This window comes from Saccopteryx bilineata, chromosome X, assembly GCF_036850765.1.
Source record: "Saccopteryx bilineata isolate mSacBil1 chromosome X, mSacBil1_pri_phased_curated, whole genome shotgun sequence".
Lineage (NCBI taxonomy): Eukaryota > Metazoa > Chordata > Mammalia > Chiroptera > Emballonuridae > Saccopteryx > Saccopteryx bilineata.
Window position 1 is genome coordinate 44,064,462 of NC_089502.1, and position 19,933 is coordinate 44,084,394.

Here is a 19,933-nt window from a genome sequence, read left to right on the forward strand (position 1 = left end):
AAAGATAACAAGGATCATTTCATAAGGACAATACATTCAACCCACCAGGGAAAAATTATATATATATATATATATATATATATATATATATATATATATATATATATATATATATATATAAATTATATATCTATGTATGTATAATTTTAAGGTACATAACACCTAGACTCAAAAATTTTAAACCAAAACTACATAGAAATTAGTCATAAGACAATTGTATCATACTTATTTCTATAAATGACAGATCAAAAATAAGTAAAGCTATAGAATTGTGCAGTCTACTTACAAGAAATGAACCACACCTTTTTAATCCACTCATCCATTGACAGACACTTGGGCTGTCTCCAGATCTTGGCTATTGTAAACAATGCTGCAATAAACATGGGGGTGCGTATTTTCTTTTGAATCAGTGATATATTCCTAAAAGTGGGATGGCTGGGTCAAAAGGCAGCTGTCAGAGGGAAGGGGAATGAAGGGATGGGACCAGAGAAGGTGAAGGGATTAGTGAAACAATATATACATAACACAAAGATACAGATAACAGGACAGAAAATCCCAAAGGGAAGGGGGGAGGGAGATAGAGGGAGGGGAACAAAGGGGGTGTCAATAGGAACATGGGGGTGGGGGTGAGGGTGTTACATTCAGTGGGACACTTGAATCCATGTAAACACAATAAATTAAACTTAATAAAAAATTTAAAAAGAGTAAAAAAAAAGAGAAATGAAAACATATGACCACACAAAAACTTATATCACAAACACACATACCAACATTACTGATAATAGCTAAAATGTGTAAATTATCAAAGTGTACATAAGTTGTTGACTTTATATACAGATCATGATATATCCACACAATGGAATACAACTCAACAATGAAAAAGAACTAACTGCTAATAGTTAGCTACCATATGAATGAATCTCAAAAGCACTGTGAGCCTGACCAGTGGTGGCGCGGTGAACAGAACGTTAACATGGGATGCTGAAGTCCCAGGTTCAAAACCCTGAGGTCACCAGCTTGAGTGCAGGCTCATCAGCTTGAGCACAAGGTCATCAGCTTGAGCATGGGATCATTGACATGATCCATGGTCACTGGCTTGAAGCCCACGGTTGCTGGCTTGAGTAAAGAGTCATTGGCTTGGCTGGAGCTCCCCAGTCAAGGCTCGTATGAGAAGCAATCAATGAACAAATAATGTGCTACAACTATGAGTTGATGCTCCTCATCTCTCTCCCTTCCTCTCTGTCTCTCTCCCTCTCTAAAAAATACAAACAACAACAACAATTGTAAGTGAAAGTAGCCAGATGCCAAAGACAAAATATTGTATTACTTTGTTTATATGAAATGGCCAGAAAAAACAAACTAATATAGACTTTAAAAGAAAATTCAATATTCATGTGTAAAAGAATAAAACTTGACCTTCATCACACACCACAAAGTTACAGCTGCTATGAAAAACAGTATTGGCCCTGGCTGGTTAGCTTAGTCAGTTGAGAGTATCGTCCTGAAATGACAAGGTTGTGGGTTCGATCCCTGGTTAGGGCACACACAGGAAGTGACCAATGAATGTATGACTTAGAGGAAAGGCAAATGAATGCTTTCCTTTCCCCTCCCCTCTCTCTCCCTTACTCTCTCTTTTTTTTCTATCAATAAATAATAATAATAAAAAAATTAAGCCCTGACTGAATAGCTCTGTTGGTTGGAGCATCCTCATAAAATGCAGAGGTTGCTGGTTTGATTCCCTGGTCAGGGCACATATGGGAGCAGCTTGATGTTCCTCTTTCTCTCTCTCTGACTCTCTCAAAATAGAAATAAAAATAAAATAAAATAAATAAAGTAGAATAAAATAAAATAAGAGGGAAAAAAAGAAAAAAAAAGAAGAAAAACAGTATGACAGTGCCTCAAAAAATATAAATAGAATTACTGCATGACCCAGCAATTCTACTTCTGGCAATATAGCCAAAGGAAACAAAAACATTAATTCAAAAAGATATATCTGTATCGTCATGTTCACAGCAACATTATTCACAGTAGACAACTCGTGGAAGTAACCTAAGTGTCCATGATGGATGAATGGATAAAGGACTTGTGAGATGTGTATTATTCAGCCATAAAAAAGGAAAAAATCTTATCATTTCCATGGACCTTGAAGAATCTATGCTAAGTTAAATAAATCAGACAGAGAAAGACAAATACTGTATGATCTCATTTATATTATTTGGAATCTAAACAAAACAAAACCCACCAAACTCATAGAAAAAGAGATCATATTTATGGTTACCAGAGGTGAGGGGTGGGAGAAGGGGACTCGAAGAAAAGTGGTCAGAAGGTACAAACTTTCAGTTGTGAGGTAAATACTACAGATGTAATGTACAGCATGATTATAGTAAAACTGCTGTATGATATATAGGGATGTTTTTAAGATAGTACATCCTATGAGTTTTTATAACACATAAGATTTTTTTCTTTCTTTTTTTATTATATCTATATGAGATGAATATTAATGAAACCTATTGTGATAATCATTTCACAATATATGTAAATCAAATCATCATGCTGCATACCTTAAACTCATATAGTGAGACATGTAAATTATTTTTCAATAAAACTAGATTTTTTTTTTTTTTAGCGAGAGAGAAAGGGGGAGGACAGACAGCAACAGACAGACAAGAAGGGAGAGAGATGAGAAGCATCAACTCATAATTGTGGCACCTTAGTTGTTCATTGATTGCTTCTCATATGTGCCTTGATTGGGGGGCTCCAGCCAATCCAAAGACCCTTGCTCAAGCTAGCAAACTTGGGATCAAGCCAGCGACCTTGGGCTTCAAGCCAGCGACCATGGGATCATATCTATGATCCCACGCTCAAGCTGGTGACACCACATTCAATCTGATAAGCCCTCACTCAAGCTGGGGACCTCAGGGTTTCGAACCTGGGTCCTCAGCCTCCCAGGCCAACTTTCTATCCACTGCACCAGCACCTGGTTAGGCAAAACTGGAATTTTTTTTTTTGTATTTTTCTGAAGCTGGAAACGGGGAGGCAGTCAGACAGACTCCCGCATGTGCCCGACCGGGATCCACCCAGCACGCCCACCAGGGGGCGATGCTCTGCCCCTCCGGGGCCTCGCTCTGTCGCGACCAGAGCCCCTCTAGCGCCCGGGGCAGAGGCCAAGGAGCCATCCCCAGTGCCCGGGCCATCTTTTGCTCCAATGGAGCCTCGGCTGCAGGAGGGGAAGAGAGAGACAGAGAGGAAGGAGAGGGGGAGGGGTGGAGAAGCAGATGGGCGCTTCTTCTCTGTGCCCTGGCCGGGAATCGAACCCGGGACTTCCGCACACCAGGCCGATGCTCTACCACTGAGCCAACCGGCTAGGGCTGGAATTTTTTAAATCAGTGTAATTTTCTAATATTCTTCACAAAAGAATATGTAAGAATGGCCCATTGCAAATTAGATGCTGAATGTCATTAGTTGTCATTGAAATACAAATTAAAACAACTTTTAAATACTACTACACACCCCCTAAAATGGCCAAAATTAAAAAGACAAAATTTAAGAATGCTAAGTGCTGGCAAGAATGTGTAGCAATTGGAGCTCTAATCTATTGCTGATGGAAATGCAAAACGATAGAGTGATTTGGTGAACCATGTCATCCCGATAAATAAAAATAAATTTCAAAAACTGTTTGCAAATTCCTTATGAGGTGAAAAATAAATTTATATGTCCCATCGATACCATTCCTGGGTATTTATCCTAGAGCAGTGGTCGGCAAACCCCAGCTCATGAGCCACATGCAGCTCTTTGGCCCCTTGAGTGTGGCTCTTCCACAAAATACCACATGAGGGCGCTACCTTGATAAGGAATGTACCTACCTATATTGTGTAATTTTAAAAATTTTGGCTCTCAAAAGAAATTTCAATTGTTGTACTGTTGATATTTGGCTCTGTTGACTAATGAGTTTGCCGACCACTGTCCTAGAGAAATGAAAACACATTCACAAAAAGATTTGTACACAAATGTTCTTAGAAACATTATTCATAATAGCCAAACCTGAATACAACTCAAATGACAGTGACCAGGTAAATAGACATACAAATTGTGGTATATTCATACTAATAAAATACTAAAAAGAATAAATTTCTGATGTGGGCAACAGCATGAAATAATCTTAGACATTATGCTGAACAAAAAATGACAGACATAAAAGAGAATTTACTATGTGACTCAATTTCTATGAAACTCTATCAAATAAAGATAAACTAAATATACGACAGAAAGCAGATCAAGGGTTGCCTGGGCCCAGGGCTAGGGGAAATTGACTTGACTGGGGGAAAAGAATTTTTTAGGGTGGTGAAATATTTCTTTTTTTTTTCCTTTTATTAAGCGAGAGGAAGCAGGCAGAGACAGAATCCCACATGCGTCTGGACCAGGATTCACCTGGCAAGCCCTCTATGGGGTGATGCTCTGCCCAACTGGCAACTGAGCTATTTTTAGCCACAGAACCATCTTCAGTGCCTGGGGCCAACTGGCTGGAACTGATCAAGCCATGGCTGTGGGAGAAGAGAGAGAAAGAAGGAGGAGGGAGAGGGGAAGGGGGAGGAGTGCAGGAGCTGATGGGTGCTTCTCCTGTGTGCCCTGACCAGGAATCAAACCCTGGACATTCACAGGCTGGGCCAACACTCTCCACTGATCTAACTGGCCAGGACAAAAGCTTTCTATACTTGGATTGTGGTATGGTTGGTTACAAAGGTGTATAAATTAATGGAACTCATCAAAATCAAAACTTTAACTCAGTGTACTAATTTGTATGTAAATTATACCTCAGTAGTTTAAAAAAAAAACTCAGGGATACGCAAATTAAAACCACAACAAGATACCTTTATCCATGCAGCCAGATGGCTAAGATGAAAAAGGCAAATCATTCCAAGTGTTGGTGAGGATGCAGAGCTACCAGAATTGGGAATTATGATTGAGGTGTGTTAACTGGCACAGCCACATGAAATAGTGTTTGGTGTCCATGATTTCTGCCTCTTGATATTCATGCCAATGTGTAATCCTCTTCCCTTGACAATGATAGGGATCTGTGACTTGCCCTTTAATCAACAGAATATGGCAAAGGAGATGAGAAAGTCACCACTGTGAGCTTAGATAAGGCACCGTCTTGTTACCAGAATTGCTCTACAGACTCCTTGCTGGATTGATGAGGTGGCCATTTGGGGGCAACCCACATGGCAAAGAAATTTGGGCAGCCTGAAGAAGCTGAGGACCACTGTTAGAAGACCAGTGAAGCCAGGAACTGAGGGTGGCCTCCAGCTGACTACTAGCAAAAAGTCTGGGCCCTTCAGATCACAACCATAAGGAAATAAATTCTGCCAGCAGCCTGAGTAAGCCTGGAATGGATTCGTCTCCAGTTGAGCTTGTATGTGAGAACCAGCTTGGCTCACACCTTGGTTGTAGTTTTGTGAGATCCTAAGCTAAGGGTCCAGCTAAGCTGGGCCCAAAGACTTAGCCATTGAAATGGTAAAATAGTAAATGTGTGTGTGGTCATTTGTTACACAGCAATAGAAAATAAAGTGTCCAATGTCCATTCCAGCCTCATAGTGTGCCTTCCTGTATTACAGAAGCTAAAAAGCTAAAGGCTGTTTCCCAGATTCCCTTGTAACATAGGCCAGTCAGATGCACAATCGGGAGACTTCAATAACAGAAGGGAGGTGGAGGCTATGCTTCCGCCATTTCTTTTTTGTTATTTTATTGTGTTTATATAGATTCAAGTGTCCCACCGAATGCATCCCCCCTCCCCCGTGTTCCCCTCAACATCCCCCTTGTCCCCGTCCCCCAATGCCCTCACCCCTTCTGTTCAGGATTAGCTTTTCTGCTCTCTATAACTCTGTGTTATGTATGTATAATTTCACCAATCTCTTTCCCTTCTCTGATCCCATCCTCTCATCCCCTTTCCCTATGTCCGCTTTCCCTTTGATCCCACCTCTGTCTCTATTCCGTTCCTCAGTTCACATTGTTCCTTAGATTCCTCAAATGAGTGAGGTCATATGATACTTTTCTTTCTCTGCCTGGCTATTTCACTTAACATAATAGTCTTCAGGTCCATCCATGTTGTTGCAAAAGGTAAGATTTCCTTCTTTTTCATGGCCCCATAGTATTCCATTGTGTATATGTACCACAGCTTTTTAATCCACTCGTCCACTGATGGACACTTGGGCTGTTTCCAGATCTTGGCTATTGTAAACCCATAAATATGGGGGTGCATTTCTTCTTTTGAACTGCCTTTTGACCCAGCCATCCCACTTTTAGAAATATATTCTAAGAACACCAAATCACTGATTCAAAAGAAGAAATGCTTCTGCCATTTCTGCTGATAAACATTGTCGTGAAGATGTTTGGTTTTCTACTGCAATTTAGTTACTAGCTTGAGGGTACTGAGCAGCATCTATCTATTTACCTGGTATAAATCAAAGCAGGCGCAGCCCGATTCTGGAAGTAGCAGCTGTAGTGCTGGCTTTTCATCATGACAGTAGGAAGTAGCCGTTTCCTAGTCATAGAATTAGCAACTTCCTTGGTGGCCTGGTTCTGTGGTGGAGCTTTGGAAGTTGTTCTTGAAGCTCAACTTAGAGTCAGTTCCCTTGATAATTCTGTAAACCACTTAATATCTGGTAATAAATATTTTCCTAACTAATTAGAGTGAATTCTACTCTCTGAAACTGAACCTTAACTAATATAGGAAGGAATTCCTCAAATGATAACTGAGTTAAGTGTAAATAAAAATACTGTACATTGTAACAAGTAACATGACATCTTTAAGTAAACCATTTTTCATGTTTATTATAATAGATTTATATTTATTTTATAAAGACAAGTAAAGCCACTTGTAACATATTTAATTTAATATATAAGGTATAATTCGTCAGTTCAGTTTGACATAGCTACATAAGATTTTTAATATTAAGAACAACCCATTTGGTCAACAAGGCAGCAACTATAAAACTATGTATTTAGCTTATTTCTCCTATAGACTCAGAAAATAAACGTTTGTCTTTTTAACTTGCACATATAGTCTTTTTGCAATTCAAAAATTTCTTTAAGAATTCCATTTTAATTAATCTAGGCTACAATACAATACTAAGATAATCTTTAATATTCTGACTTTAAAATATCAAATATTAATAGCATATGCTCTTAAGAAAGTATCTTTAAAAAATACAATTGACAAAATATTCAACAAAATCTGTGCAATAGTGCCTTTGTATGTAAGCATAGAGCCTTGTGTCTTTCTAGAGTTACTTAAGTCTAATTTATCAATCACTGCACAAAAGCAAATGTGTGGTTACCAAGAAACTACTAACTAAACTCTAAAATGTGGACATGTTTCAGCACATCATTTCTGAGAAAAGGCATAGATGCTATTTACCAAGCATCTTTTTAATTGGTAATTACCTTGAAAAGGCAAGGTTGACTAAATTGTTTGAAAGACAGTACTAGTAAGTGTTTGGCCAAGTACAATTTATGAAATTTTCAAAGGGTCTACTTAAAAAGTCTTGAGTCTTTGTGAAAATAATATATTCTATGCTGACAAAGCCCTCTTGTGTTAAGCCTTGTTCACAGTAGATTCTTGTCACAGGCCGACTATAACAATTTCTTTCAGAAAGGGAGACTTTTAGGTCACTCTAAACTAAAGGATGTCTATCCTTTCACTGTTTCATATCTGAAAAGTCAAAGGACTTAAAACCAAAGTCTTTTTTGAAAAAAGAAGCTCAATGGATGAGTTCTCCCCATAATTCCGAAGTCAACTGATTACTAAATTGCTCCTATAAGAAGTATAGTTTGCTTATTTTTTTCTTTAAAGAGCTAATGAAGCCCATCATTTCTACATTGACTTTCATTGCAATGACTGATATCTAAGCAGCATAAAGTGCAGTATATAGGAATTATATATCTAAATCAGATAGTCAAAACTTTTTAGATACCAACAATTCTATACATTACCTTAACAATCATTACAGACACAAGTATACTTTATGAGCTTCCCAGACTAATAGAATAATTCAGTCTATCTAATATAATTTAAAACAGAACTAGTGAAAATCCAAAAGCTAAAGCTTGAACCAAAAAAGTCACAAGCTATTCTGAGACAACTGCCACAAACAGCAGTGTTCAAAAGAATTTCAAGTAACTTCTCAGTTTAATGAGAAATCTATACAGTTAATTGAATTGTTTCTTAATCCTTCTGAAAAGGCTGGCTTTATTCAGCTTCAATCTAAATCCAATATTGTTTTTCCTTAGATTAGCCCACAGTTTTGAGTTCTTGATTTGTTTTTAATCAGTAATAGAATTAGAAGTGTGAGTCAGCAGCTTACGAACCACTCAGGTAGGGAGAATTCAGAAGCTACCAAAAAAATTACTATTAGATGACCGAATGAGGTTAATATTAATTCAGTTGGATAACTCGAAAATGAGCCTCCCAAATGGTAATCTTATAGATAATTAAGGCTATAAAACTAAAAGCCTGGTTTTCTAAAGCATTCTAAGAGGACTGTGGCAATTTGGAAAATAGCATTTATCAGTATGACATATCATCATCGTTAATACTCAAACATAACACCACATTTTCAAAATTATCAGTAATTCATATGTAAATAGCAGCACAAGCTAAGAATTTCATTACCAAAAGTGATATGTTGGTGCCCTCTAGTGGTATCATTTAGCATACTCCCATGATATTTCATATTTTGAAAGGTGGAGGAATTAAAAAGTACAAATTGGTAAATTACAAAACAGTCACCGGGATGTAGAGTACAGCACAGGGAATGTAGTCAATAATGTGGTAATAACTGCGTACGGTGCCAGGTGGGCACTGGAAATATCAGGGGGAACACTTTGTAAAGTATATGATTGTCTAACCACTATATTGCACACCTGAAATAATACAACATTGAATGTAAACTTTAATTGAAAAATAAAAAATTTAAAAGTATATTTGTATTGGAGAATATCAAAATTAGAGATTACCACAAAGGAATGGTTCATTGTGCTTCCAAATATCTTTTTTAAACCTTCAAATACATTGGTAATATGATATATCCCTGTTTTTTACTCCCAGGAATCACGCTGACAACTATAGGGATTTTAGTAAACTTGCCTCATAAGCAATTACTGCTAAAAGATTATATCTTGTTTCTAGAACTTAAGTGAGACGTTTTTGCATTTTCAAGTTTGGCTTTTACATCTATGGGTTTCTCAAAAAACCTCACCACTGCTGGTTCATTCAACAAAGATGCAAGGATCTGTTCAAATGCAAATGACCACTGATGTTCTTCCCTGAGCAAAGAGGGATCTTTCTCCAAGGGGCTCTCCGTTTTCCCTTCACTGGGTCCTCCAGAAGCACAAACTGTACCAGAGAACCCTTTGGCTGATGATGTAGGGCTATGAAGTGTCCTTCCAACTTCTTCCATTTTGAGCAAAAGTCTGGTTACAACAGCTATGGCTCGATATAATGACTCTTCTTCAGGGTCCCCATGAAATAAGTTATAAAGGGTCTTTGAAAACTGAATAAATTGTGACTAGAAGACACAAGTTAGAAATACATTTGATATTAGATTTAGTAAATACAAAGAGAATTTAGAATAGTCACCTATTTAGAATTTGTACCACATAATCTTCACCACAAAAGTTACAAGAGCTGATGATTAATCCCCAAATAAAGCTCTGTTCTGGAAAGATGAATATCAACAATAGAATAAAATCACATTTAAGTTATCTTATTTGTTGCCCAATAGCAGCATTATATACAATAATTTTTGGACATTCCTTCAATGTTACCTGGTGCTTCTAATTAAGCAGTTTCATATTTCCCTATGTGTATATCATTCATTCATTAATCAATCTTTTTTATTATTATTAAGTGAGAAGCAGGGAGGCGGAGACAGACTCCTGCATGCACCCTAATGGGGATCCACGTGGCATGCCCTACCAGATGGGCAATGCTCTGCTCATCTGGGGCCACTGCTCCATTGCTTAACAACCGAGCTATTTTCCCCTGAGGCCATGGTTGCAGGGGCAAGGGGAGAGAGGAGAGAGGGAGAGAGAGAGAGAGAGAGAGAGAGAGAGAGAGAGAGAGAGAGAGGAAGTAGGGGGAGAAGGAGGATGAGGAGGGGTGGAGAAGCGCCCATCTGTGTGCCCTGACCGAGAATCAAACCTGGGACTTCCACACACTGGGTTGATGCTCTACCACTGAGCCAACTGGCCAGGGCCTCATTAATCAATCTTAATAAAAGGATTTGGGACCTATCTCCTAGTACAAGGTAATTCCAAGGAACCCATTTGGACATGCTTCTCTGCCAAGGTGGAGCCCAAGTGGAGAAGTCAATTGATTTTTTTACTAATTTTCCCTGGATAATCCACAGACATTCCTAGAAAGTATCTGTCAATTAAGAAAACAGAGTCCAATGTAAGAGTCTCTTAAATCAATCCTACCAGAAAATTTTATCTGTAAATAAAAAGAAAATACAAGGATATACCTACTCCATAAAATATACATTATATTAAACTTTTAAGTTTCATTTCTCTTTTTTCCTTAGTCTATAGTACTGTTTACTTATAAAAAATCCTCTCAATTCATTTTTTTAAAAAGTACTTATTGAACTATCAAATTACCTAGTCCATTGAGAAATACTAAGCTATTTGATAGTTCTCATTTTGGTAGGTTACAGAAATTCTAAGTATCTATATTAACAGATTTTAACTTAAAAAATATAATAACATTTACTGACTGAATACTGTGTAAGAAAGAGATGGATTTACAGGTTCAATCAAATACAAGATGATTGGGAACCAGGATGTGAATTATTTTAGTAATTTCTTATTCATAGTGCCAAGCATTGGGTAAGTCTTTTAGTAGTCACTAAAAATGTTTACTGAACAGATAAAAATTTCTAATAAAGCTGGAAGTAGAGAACACTGACATTTATGTTACACATTATCCATCTTTCCCATAGGTACACACGTCAGAGCACAGGAGTTACACTGAAACACTAGATGCATTTAAGTGTTAAAAAAATTGCATTCCATTCTTCTGTGCTCATATGAAACTTAGAGCTAATACACAAATTACTTAACTATTTTTGTAACAGCATGTGAGCTATTTTGAATCGGATACACTCACATTCATAAAAATATAAACAAACACCTAGAATTTTCTTCTTTGAAAGTACTATACCTGTTTCATTCTTGGTAAATCCTTAATGTTTTCTTCTTTTTTGAAAAGCTCATCTTGCCATTGACTTAGATATGCTTGCATATCAACTTTTTCTTTGCCTGAATGAGGAGAATAAAACCATTTAGAATGAACAGCCCACTATATTTCCCCAGATCTCAAAAAAGTAAATATTACTGAAAGATATTTCACTGAGTTCTAAGATTCTACCTATTTTTAATCCAGGAAATGATCTGAATTTACTTTTCATTTCACCTGCTGGCTCTCAGGATACTTTTTCATTTCCATTAAACTAAAACTTTTACTTTGGGAAGGTTGGGGATTAGGGAAGCTATAAAACAAGATTAAGAAGGATGCATTTTAGATTAAACAGTACACCCTGACTTGATAATGTAAATTTCATGTAGACATTTTCATGCATACTAGGTTTAAAACAGCTTCTATGTGATGTTCCTAATATGTGAAATTAAGTGGTCTTCAGTGGTTCTTTCTGAAAACTTCAGAATACAACTTATTCATTCATTCCTTTAAAGAGTTTAATTAAGATGATGTCACCTGACCAGGAGGTGGCACAGTGGATAGAGCGTTGGGCTGGGATGTGGAGGACCCAGGTTGGAGACCCCGAGGTCGCCAGCTTGAGCGTGGGCTCATCTGGTTTGAGCAAAGCTCACCAGCTTGGACCCAAGGTCGCTGGCTCGAGCAAGGAATTACTCGTTCTGCTGTGGCCCCCGGTCAAGGCACATATGAGAAAGCAATCAATGAACAACTAAGGTGTCACAACGAAAAACTGATGATTGATGCTTCTCATCTCTCTCTGTTCCTGTCTGTCTGTCCCTATCTACCCCTCTGACTCTCTGTCTCTGTAAAAAACAAAACCAAAAAAAAAAAGATGATGTTAATGTGACTTTATTAATAATTATATAAGATCCCTTAGAAAATTAGGTGGCTGTACTGAACAACCTGGAGAAGTTGTCAGAGATGAACAGATGTTCAGCAATTAATTATGTTTTAACTAATTACTAATTAGTTACTCAAAAACAAAAAAAAATGATGGATTTTTGGAGAGCAATTTGACAGTCTCCATCAAAATATTAAACGTGCACAGTATTTGTGAAATAGCATTCTCATAACAGCATTTTCCTACCCCAAATAAATATGTAAAAGTATGCTAAAATAAAGGTATAAAATGTTTGTTGTAGCAAGAGTTTGCAATATAAATCATTAGAAACAACATAAATACCCATCAGTATTGGGCTAGTTATTGAAGTAAATTATGGTATGAAGAACCACGAAAGCGACGAAGTAGGTGGAAGTGACATTAACATCCTCCCAAGTCCAAACTGCATTACAACTAAACGTAAGTCTAATAAGCAATGATTTACAAAAGCCACACCGAGACTGGTAGAGGCGCAAAAAGGGCTGGCCCCTCTCCTTTGTGCTGTGGCTGAGAATGCAGAGGGATATCTCAGCTACAAAGGTTCCTCCTTGGATGGATGGGGTCTCAATCCCATGATGGATACCCTAGACCAGAGCACCAGAGCCAGGAACAGACGCCCATATAGCAACTGGTTGTAAAAATCAGTGGGGATTCTGTCCACTAGGGAGAGATGGGAGTCTGCCAGCAACTCAGGTACCCTCTTAAAGGGGCAATGCATAAAATCTTGTTTGCAGTGACTCACCCTGGGTTCCGGGGAAGGGAGGGCAGAGCAGATTAGAGTCTGTAAAAAGAGACTGGCATTTGTGGCTCTGGGGGGAGGGCTAAAAGGATAGCCAGAGTCCCTGTGCTCAGTCCCTCCCCCACACTGCAGATGTCGTATTTCTTGGGTGCAGCATTCTCCTTCTTATGCCATCAGCTGTGGAAAATGCAATAACCTCACCCTCTGGATTCACTGTCACTCTACCCGGTGTAGCTCATGCCTTGAGTAATAAGCTGCCTGATCCCGAGATGGAGAGGTCCAGGTGGACTCAGGTTGTGCTGGAGACTGAGTTGTATGGTTCTAAGGCAGAGGCCATTCCCACCATCTTCCCAAAAGCTTGACTGGCGCCACACTTTTCTCATAGGAGATCCACTAGCCCAGGGGTCGGGAACCTTTTTGGCTGAGAGAGCCATGAACGCCACATATTTTAAAATGTAATTCTGTGAGAGCCATACAACGACCCATGTACATTACGCATTATCCAATAAAAATTTGGTGTTGTCCCGGAGGACAGCTGTGATAGGCTCCAGCCACCCTCAACTGTGAACATGAGCAGTAGGAAATGAATGGATTGTAATACATGAGAATGTTTTATATTTTTAACATTATTATTATTATTTTAACATTATTATTTTTTTTATTAAAGATTTGTCTGCGAGCCAGATGCAGCCATGAAAGAGCCACATCTGGCTCGCGAGCCATAGGTTCCTGACCCCTGCACTAGCCCCACCCTTCCAACTCTCCGGTAGCCCTACCCTATGAAACTCAGGCTCTCCAAAAGGTCAGGGCAGAATCCAGGGCAGATTGAGTTGTGTGGATCTAGCGAGGGGGCCATTTTTTCATCATATACATGTCCGTTGCAGAACCCTCCCTTCACAGCGCCAAAACCCAGTCTGCTTAGACCTAATAAAGTAGGCTGGCCTCCCCCTGATAATTCCAAGGCCCCACTCTACCACAAATGTCTACGAGCTCCTGGCAGGTGCTAGTTGGCCTTGATGTATCCTGAGACTTTTGCTGAGTGACCTCAGCTGGTGACTCAATGAGAACCTGCTTCATGCAACTAGCACACCATTGTACCTCTGAAGGCTCTTTCAGTGATTGACCCTAACAAGCAGTCGGCAAGCAGAGGTGAAACTGGGGTGTCTTGGGCCTTTTGCCTACCTGCCCCTGACCGTAGTACTGGTAGAAGCCCAATCTGGTGTACAGCTTGGCTCCTCTCACACACACTCAGGCCTAGTAGAGGCAGCAACAAGCTATAGATAGCTTTGTACCTTAAAACAGGTAGGCCAGGGTTGGTCACAGGTAATGCCTGACCATGACATGAACCAGAGGCCCTCAGAACAGGCCCTAGAGCCAATACATCCTGTGGTGGAATTCAGACCAAATCAGAGCACAATTCAATTACCGTTAAGATTGGCATACCCAAAGGGAGATCTTGGCAGGCACCAGATACTACTGGGTTGAATTCTACTTTGTGGGGTCAGCTACCTACAGGAGCTCATACTCTGTGGTCGAGGTTAATCCTCATAGTCAGCCAGTGAGAGGATCAACCTAACTCACAGGTGGACTGACAGCAATCAAGACTCAACTACAACAGGAGGGTTCACGTAACTCACACAAGAAACATTCCTGGAGTACTTAGCTCAAGTGATCAGGGAGACAGTGCCACTTAACCCCCACAAGACACCTTACTTCATAAGGACACCACACCAAGACTGGGAAACATAACAGATCTACCTAATACATAGAAGCAATTACAGAGGGGCATCCAAAATGGGGAAGCAAAGAAATGGCCCAAATGAAAAGAACAGGAGAAATCTCAGAAAAAGAACTAAATGAAATGGAGGCGAGCAATCTACCATTATTAAAAAAATTGCTATAAAGATGCTGAATGAACTTATTAAAAAATAGATAAACTCGAGGGAACTAAAAAAGATAACCAACATAAAAAAGAACATAAATACCATAAAAAGAACCATCCAGAAATGTGGAATAAATTGTCTGAAATGGAGAATATACAAGAAGGCATCTACAACAGGTTAGTCCCTGGTCAGCAAACTGTGGCTTGCAAGCCACATGCGGCTCTTTGGCCCCTTGAGTGTGGCTCTTCCACAAAATACCATGTGCGGGTGCTACCTCAGTAAGGAATGTACCTACCTATATAGTTTAAGTTTAAAAAATTTGGCTCTCAAAAGAAATTTCAATCGTTGTACTGTTGATATTTGACTCTATTGACTAATGAGTTTGCCGACCACTGGGTTAGATGAAGCAGAGAATAAAATCAGTGATTTGAAAGACAACGTAGCAGAAGACAATCAGAGCAGCAGAAAAAATAAGATAAAACAAAATAAACTAAATAGGATAGTTTAAGAAACTTCTGGGACATGAAGCATGAGAACATCTGCATCATAGGGGTAACTACCAGAAGGAAAAAAATAGAGAGGAATGGATTAAGAACTTATGTGAAGAAATAATGACAGAAAACTTCCCTAATCAGGTAGAGGAAAAGGACACATGAGCCCAGGAACTGTGGAGAGTCCCAAACAGAATGAACCCAAAGAGAGCCAGACCAGGACATTTTATAATTAAAATGTCAAAAAATTAACGACAAAGAAAGAATATTAAAAACATCAAGAGAAAAGAAGTCAGGTATCTAACAAGGAAGCTCCTGTAAGTCTATCCACTAATATCTCAAAAGAAACATTTCAGGCCAGAAGAAACTGGCACAATATATTCAAAGTTTTGAAAAGCAAGGACCTACAACCAAGTTTTACTCTACTCAGCAAAGGTGTTATTTAAAATTGAAGGAGAAATAGCAAGCTTTCCAGACAAGGAAAAAGTAAAGGAGTTCATTACCAACAAACCAATATTATAAGAAATATTAAAAAAAACTTATATATTAAAAAGACAGTCAAAAAAGAGGAATATAGTTATAAAGAATAAAATGGCAATAAATATGTAACTATCAACAATCAACTTTAAATGTAAATAGGTTAACACTCCAATCAAAAGACATAGGATAGGTGGATGGACAAGAAAACAAGACCCATATACATGCTGTCTACAAGAGACCCACCTCAGAATGAAAGACACACACACACACACACACACACACACACACACTTAAGGGATGGAAAAAATATTTTATGCTAATGGAAATAAATAAAAGCTGTGGTAACAATATACTTATATCAGACAAATCAGACTTTAAAACAATGGCTAGAGACAACTAAGGGCACTACATAAAGATAAAGGAAACAATACAAGTGGATATCAACCTTGTAAACATTTATGCACCCATCAAAAGGAGTGCCTAAATATATAATGCAAATCTTGATGGTCATAAAGGGAGAGAGTCACAGTAATACAATTATCATAGGGAATTTTAACACCCCATTGATGTCAAAGGAGAGATCTTTCAGAGAGAAAATCAAGAAAACAGTGGCCTTAAATGACACACTAGACCGAATATTTTTATTGATATTTGCAGAGCATTTCACCCTAAAGCAGCAGAATATACACTCTTTTCAAGAGCATGTGAACCATTTCCAAGGGTAGACCACATGTTAAGGCCACAAAACAAGTCTCAATAAATTTAAGCAGAATGAAATCATATCAAGCATCTTCTCTGAACACAATGGCATGAAACTAGAAATCAATCACAAGAAAAAACTGAAAAACATGCAAACACATGGAGGCTAAATAACATGTTACTAAATAATGAGTGGGTTAACAATAAGATATAGGAAGAAATCAAAAGCTACCCTGAGACACACGAAAATGAAAATAAAATGATACAAAATCTGAGACACAGCAAAAGCAGTCTTTTAAGGGGGAAATTCATACCATTCCAGGCCCACCTCAGGAAACAAGAAACATTTCAAATAAACAATTTAATCTTACACCTAAGGGAACTAGAAAAAAACAATAACAAAGACTAAAGCAAGTAGAAGGGAGGAAATAAAAAAATCAGATAGGAAATAAATGATAAAGAGTGAGTCTAAAACAACATACAAAAGATTAAAAAAAAACAAAAAACAAGAGCTGGTTCTTTGAAGAGATAAACAAGATTAATAAATCTTAAACCAGACCCATTAAGAGAAGACAAAACAAATAAAATCAGAAATGAAAGGTAAGTAAAAACTGACACCACAGAAATACAAAGAATTATAAGAAAATATTACAAATTAAAAAAAATCTCCTAGAAACATACAATCTTCTAAAACTGAATCAAGAAGAAACAGAAAATATGAATAGACTGTTTACAACTCATGAAATCAAAGTAGTAATGAAAAAACTGTAAACAAACAAAAGTCCTGCACTGAATGGCTTCCAAAATATTTAAGAGGAGGGAAGAATTCTAAGCTCCTTTCTACTAGGCCAGCACTACCCTAATTTCAAACCAGATAAAGACATTACAAAGAGAAAATTATAGACCAATATCCCTGACGAACATAGATGCTAAAATCGTTGACAAATCATTAGCAAACCAGATCCAGCAAGACATTAAAGATCACACACCATAATCAAGTGGCATTTATTCTAGAGATGCAAGGTTGGTACAATATTCGCAAATCAATAAATGTGATACATCACATAAACAAAATGAAGGATAAAAATTACATGATCGTATCAATAGATGCAGAAAGCACTTGATAAAATCCAGATGGGAGTGTGGCTATGTGAGGTAGGCCCTTGCACAGCAGATCCTCTAAGGTGGTTGTGTTTAACCCACACAGCTGATCAGCCTGGGGGTAAATCCCTCCCACCGACATAACAAGAGCAATCAAGGCCCAATTACAAGAGAGCATTTAAGGCCCAATTACAAGAGAGCAATTAAGGCCCAATTACGAGAGCAATCAAGGCCCAATTACAAGAGAAAGGTGCACACAGCCCACAGCTGCAGGAGGGCACGTGGAGCACCCAGAGAGGCTGCACCACTAGGCCCTTTAGGGTACCTACTTTACAAAGACACACTACCAAGACTAGGAGATATATCCGCTCTACCTAACACATAGAATCAAACGCAGGCAGGCAACAGAAAATGTGGAGACAAACATGTCTCAAATGAAAGATCAGAACAAACGTCCAGAAAAAGAACTAAATTAAATGGATATAAGCACTCTACCAGATGTAGAGTTCAAAATACTGGTTATAATGATGCTCACTGTTCTTACTGAGAACTTCAACAAAGACACAGAAATATAAAAATGGAGACAGAAACCATAAAAAAAGAAATAACCGGAAATGAGGAATACACTAACTGAAATAAAGAATACATTACAGGGCATTGCCCTGGCCAGACAGCTCATTGGGTCAGAACATCATCCCGAAGCACAGAGGCTGCTGGTTCGATCCTCAGTCAGGGCACATACAGGAACTGACTGATGTTCCTGTCTCTCTCTCTTTCTCTCCCTTCCTCTCTTTAAAATCAATAAAATAAACATTATAAAAAAGAATACATTACAGGGCATTAACAGTACAGCAGATGAAGCAGAGGATAAAATCAGTCATTTAGAAGAGAAGAAAGCTGAAAACAGCCAATCAAAAGAGAAAATAGAAAAATAATCCAAAATAATGAAAATTGTTTAAGGAGCCTCTGGGACTACAGGCATAGCAACATTCATATCACGAGAGTGCAGGAAGGAGAAGACAAAAAGCAAAAAATTGAAAACCTATTTGAAAAAAACAATGATACAGCCTTGGCTGCTTGGCTCAGTGGTAGAGTGTTGGCCTGGTGTGTGGATGTCCTGGGTTTGATTCCCAGTCAGGGCACACAGGAGGAGCGACCATCTGCTTCTCCACCCTTCCTCCTCTCACTTCTCTATCTCCCTCTTCCCCTCCCGCAGCAAAGGCTCAACTGGAATAAGCTGGCCACAGGTGCAGAGGATGGCTCCATGGCCTCTGCCTCAGGTGCTAGAATGGCTCTGATTGCAGTGGAGCAATGCTCCAGATGGGCAGAGCATCGCCCCCTAGTGTGAATGCTGGGTGGATCCTGGTTGGGATGCATGTGGGAGTCTGTCTCTCTGCCCCTTTTCCTCTCACTGAATAAAAAAGAAAAAATTAATGATAGAAAACTTTCCTAACCTGGTGAAGGAAATAAGACATACAAGCCCAGGAAGTGCAGAGTCCCAAACAAGAGGAACCCAAAGAGCCCCTACCAAGACATATCATAATAAAAATGCCAAAGCTTAAAGACAAAGAGAGAATCTTAAAACCATCATGAGAAAGTCAGTCACCAACAAGGGAGCTCCCATAAGACTGTCAGCTGATTTCTCAACAGAAACTTTGCAGGTCAGAAGGGAGTTACACGAAATAGTCAAAGTGATAAAAAGCAGTAAACTACAACCAATACTAGTCCACTCAGCAAGGTGTCACTTAAAACTGAATGAAAGGTAAAGGTTTTCCCAGACAAAGCAAAGCTAAAGGAGTTCATCACCACTAAGCTGGTATTATGAAAAGCGTTAAGGGGTCTTCTTTAAAACGAAGAAGAAAAAAAAGATAAAAATATGAATAATAAAATGTCAATAAATATATCTATATATCGACCATTTCTTTAAATGCAAGTGGATTAAATGCTTCAATCTGAAAACATATGGTGGCTCAATAAATAACAAAATTAGACCCTTCTATATACTGTTCATAAGAGACTCACTTCAGGTAGAAAGACACAGAGACTGAAAGTAAAGGGATGGAAAAAAATATTTCATTAAAATGGAATCAACCAAATAAAAAAAATCTGGGGTAGTGAGTAATACTTATACCAGATAAAATGAACCTTAAAACAAAGGCTATCATGAGAGACAATAAAGGACCCAGCAGTAACACTTTTGGGTAATTATCGAAAGAAACTTAAAACACTAAATTGACATAGACATATGCATCCCTATGTTCACTGCAGCAGTATGTATAATAGCTAAGATATGGAAGCAACCTAACTGTCCATCAGTAGATGAATGACTAAAGAAATGGTGCATATATACAACGGAATAAAACTCAGCCATAAAAAAAAAATCTTGCC

The 19,933-nt window shown here is 38.4% G+C and overlaps 1 protein-coding gene across 2 annotated transcripts in view; it reads right to left on the bottom strand.

Moving 5' to 3' along the window:
• Positions 1-6,826: 6,826 nt before the first annotated feature.
• TBC1D8B (TBC1 domain family member 8B) overlaps positions 6,827-19,933 on the bottom strand; it is a 70,307-nt gene continuing 57,200 nt past the window's right edge. For both annotated transcript variants that reach the window (XM_066249928.1, XM_066249929.1), the window contains exons 20-21: positions 11,219-11,316; positions 6,827-9,563 (exon numbers count right to left, since the gene is read on the bottom strand). In XM_066249928.1, coding sequence (XP_066106025.1) covers positions 9,168-9,563; positions 11,219-11,316 — 494 coding nt within the window. In that variant the 3' untranslated portion in view covers positions 6,827-9,167. The remainder of the gene's footprint in view (positions 9,564-11,218; positions 11,317-19,933) is intronic.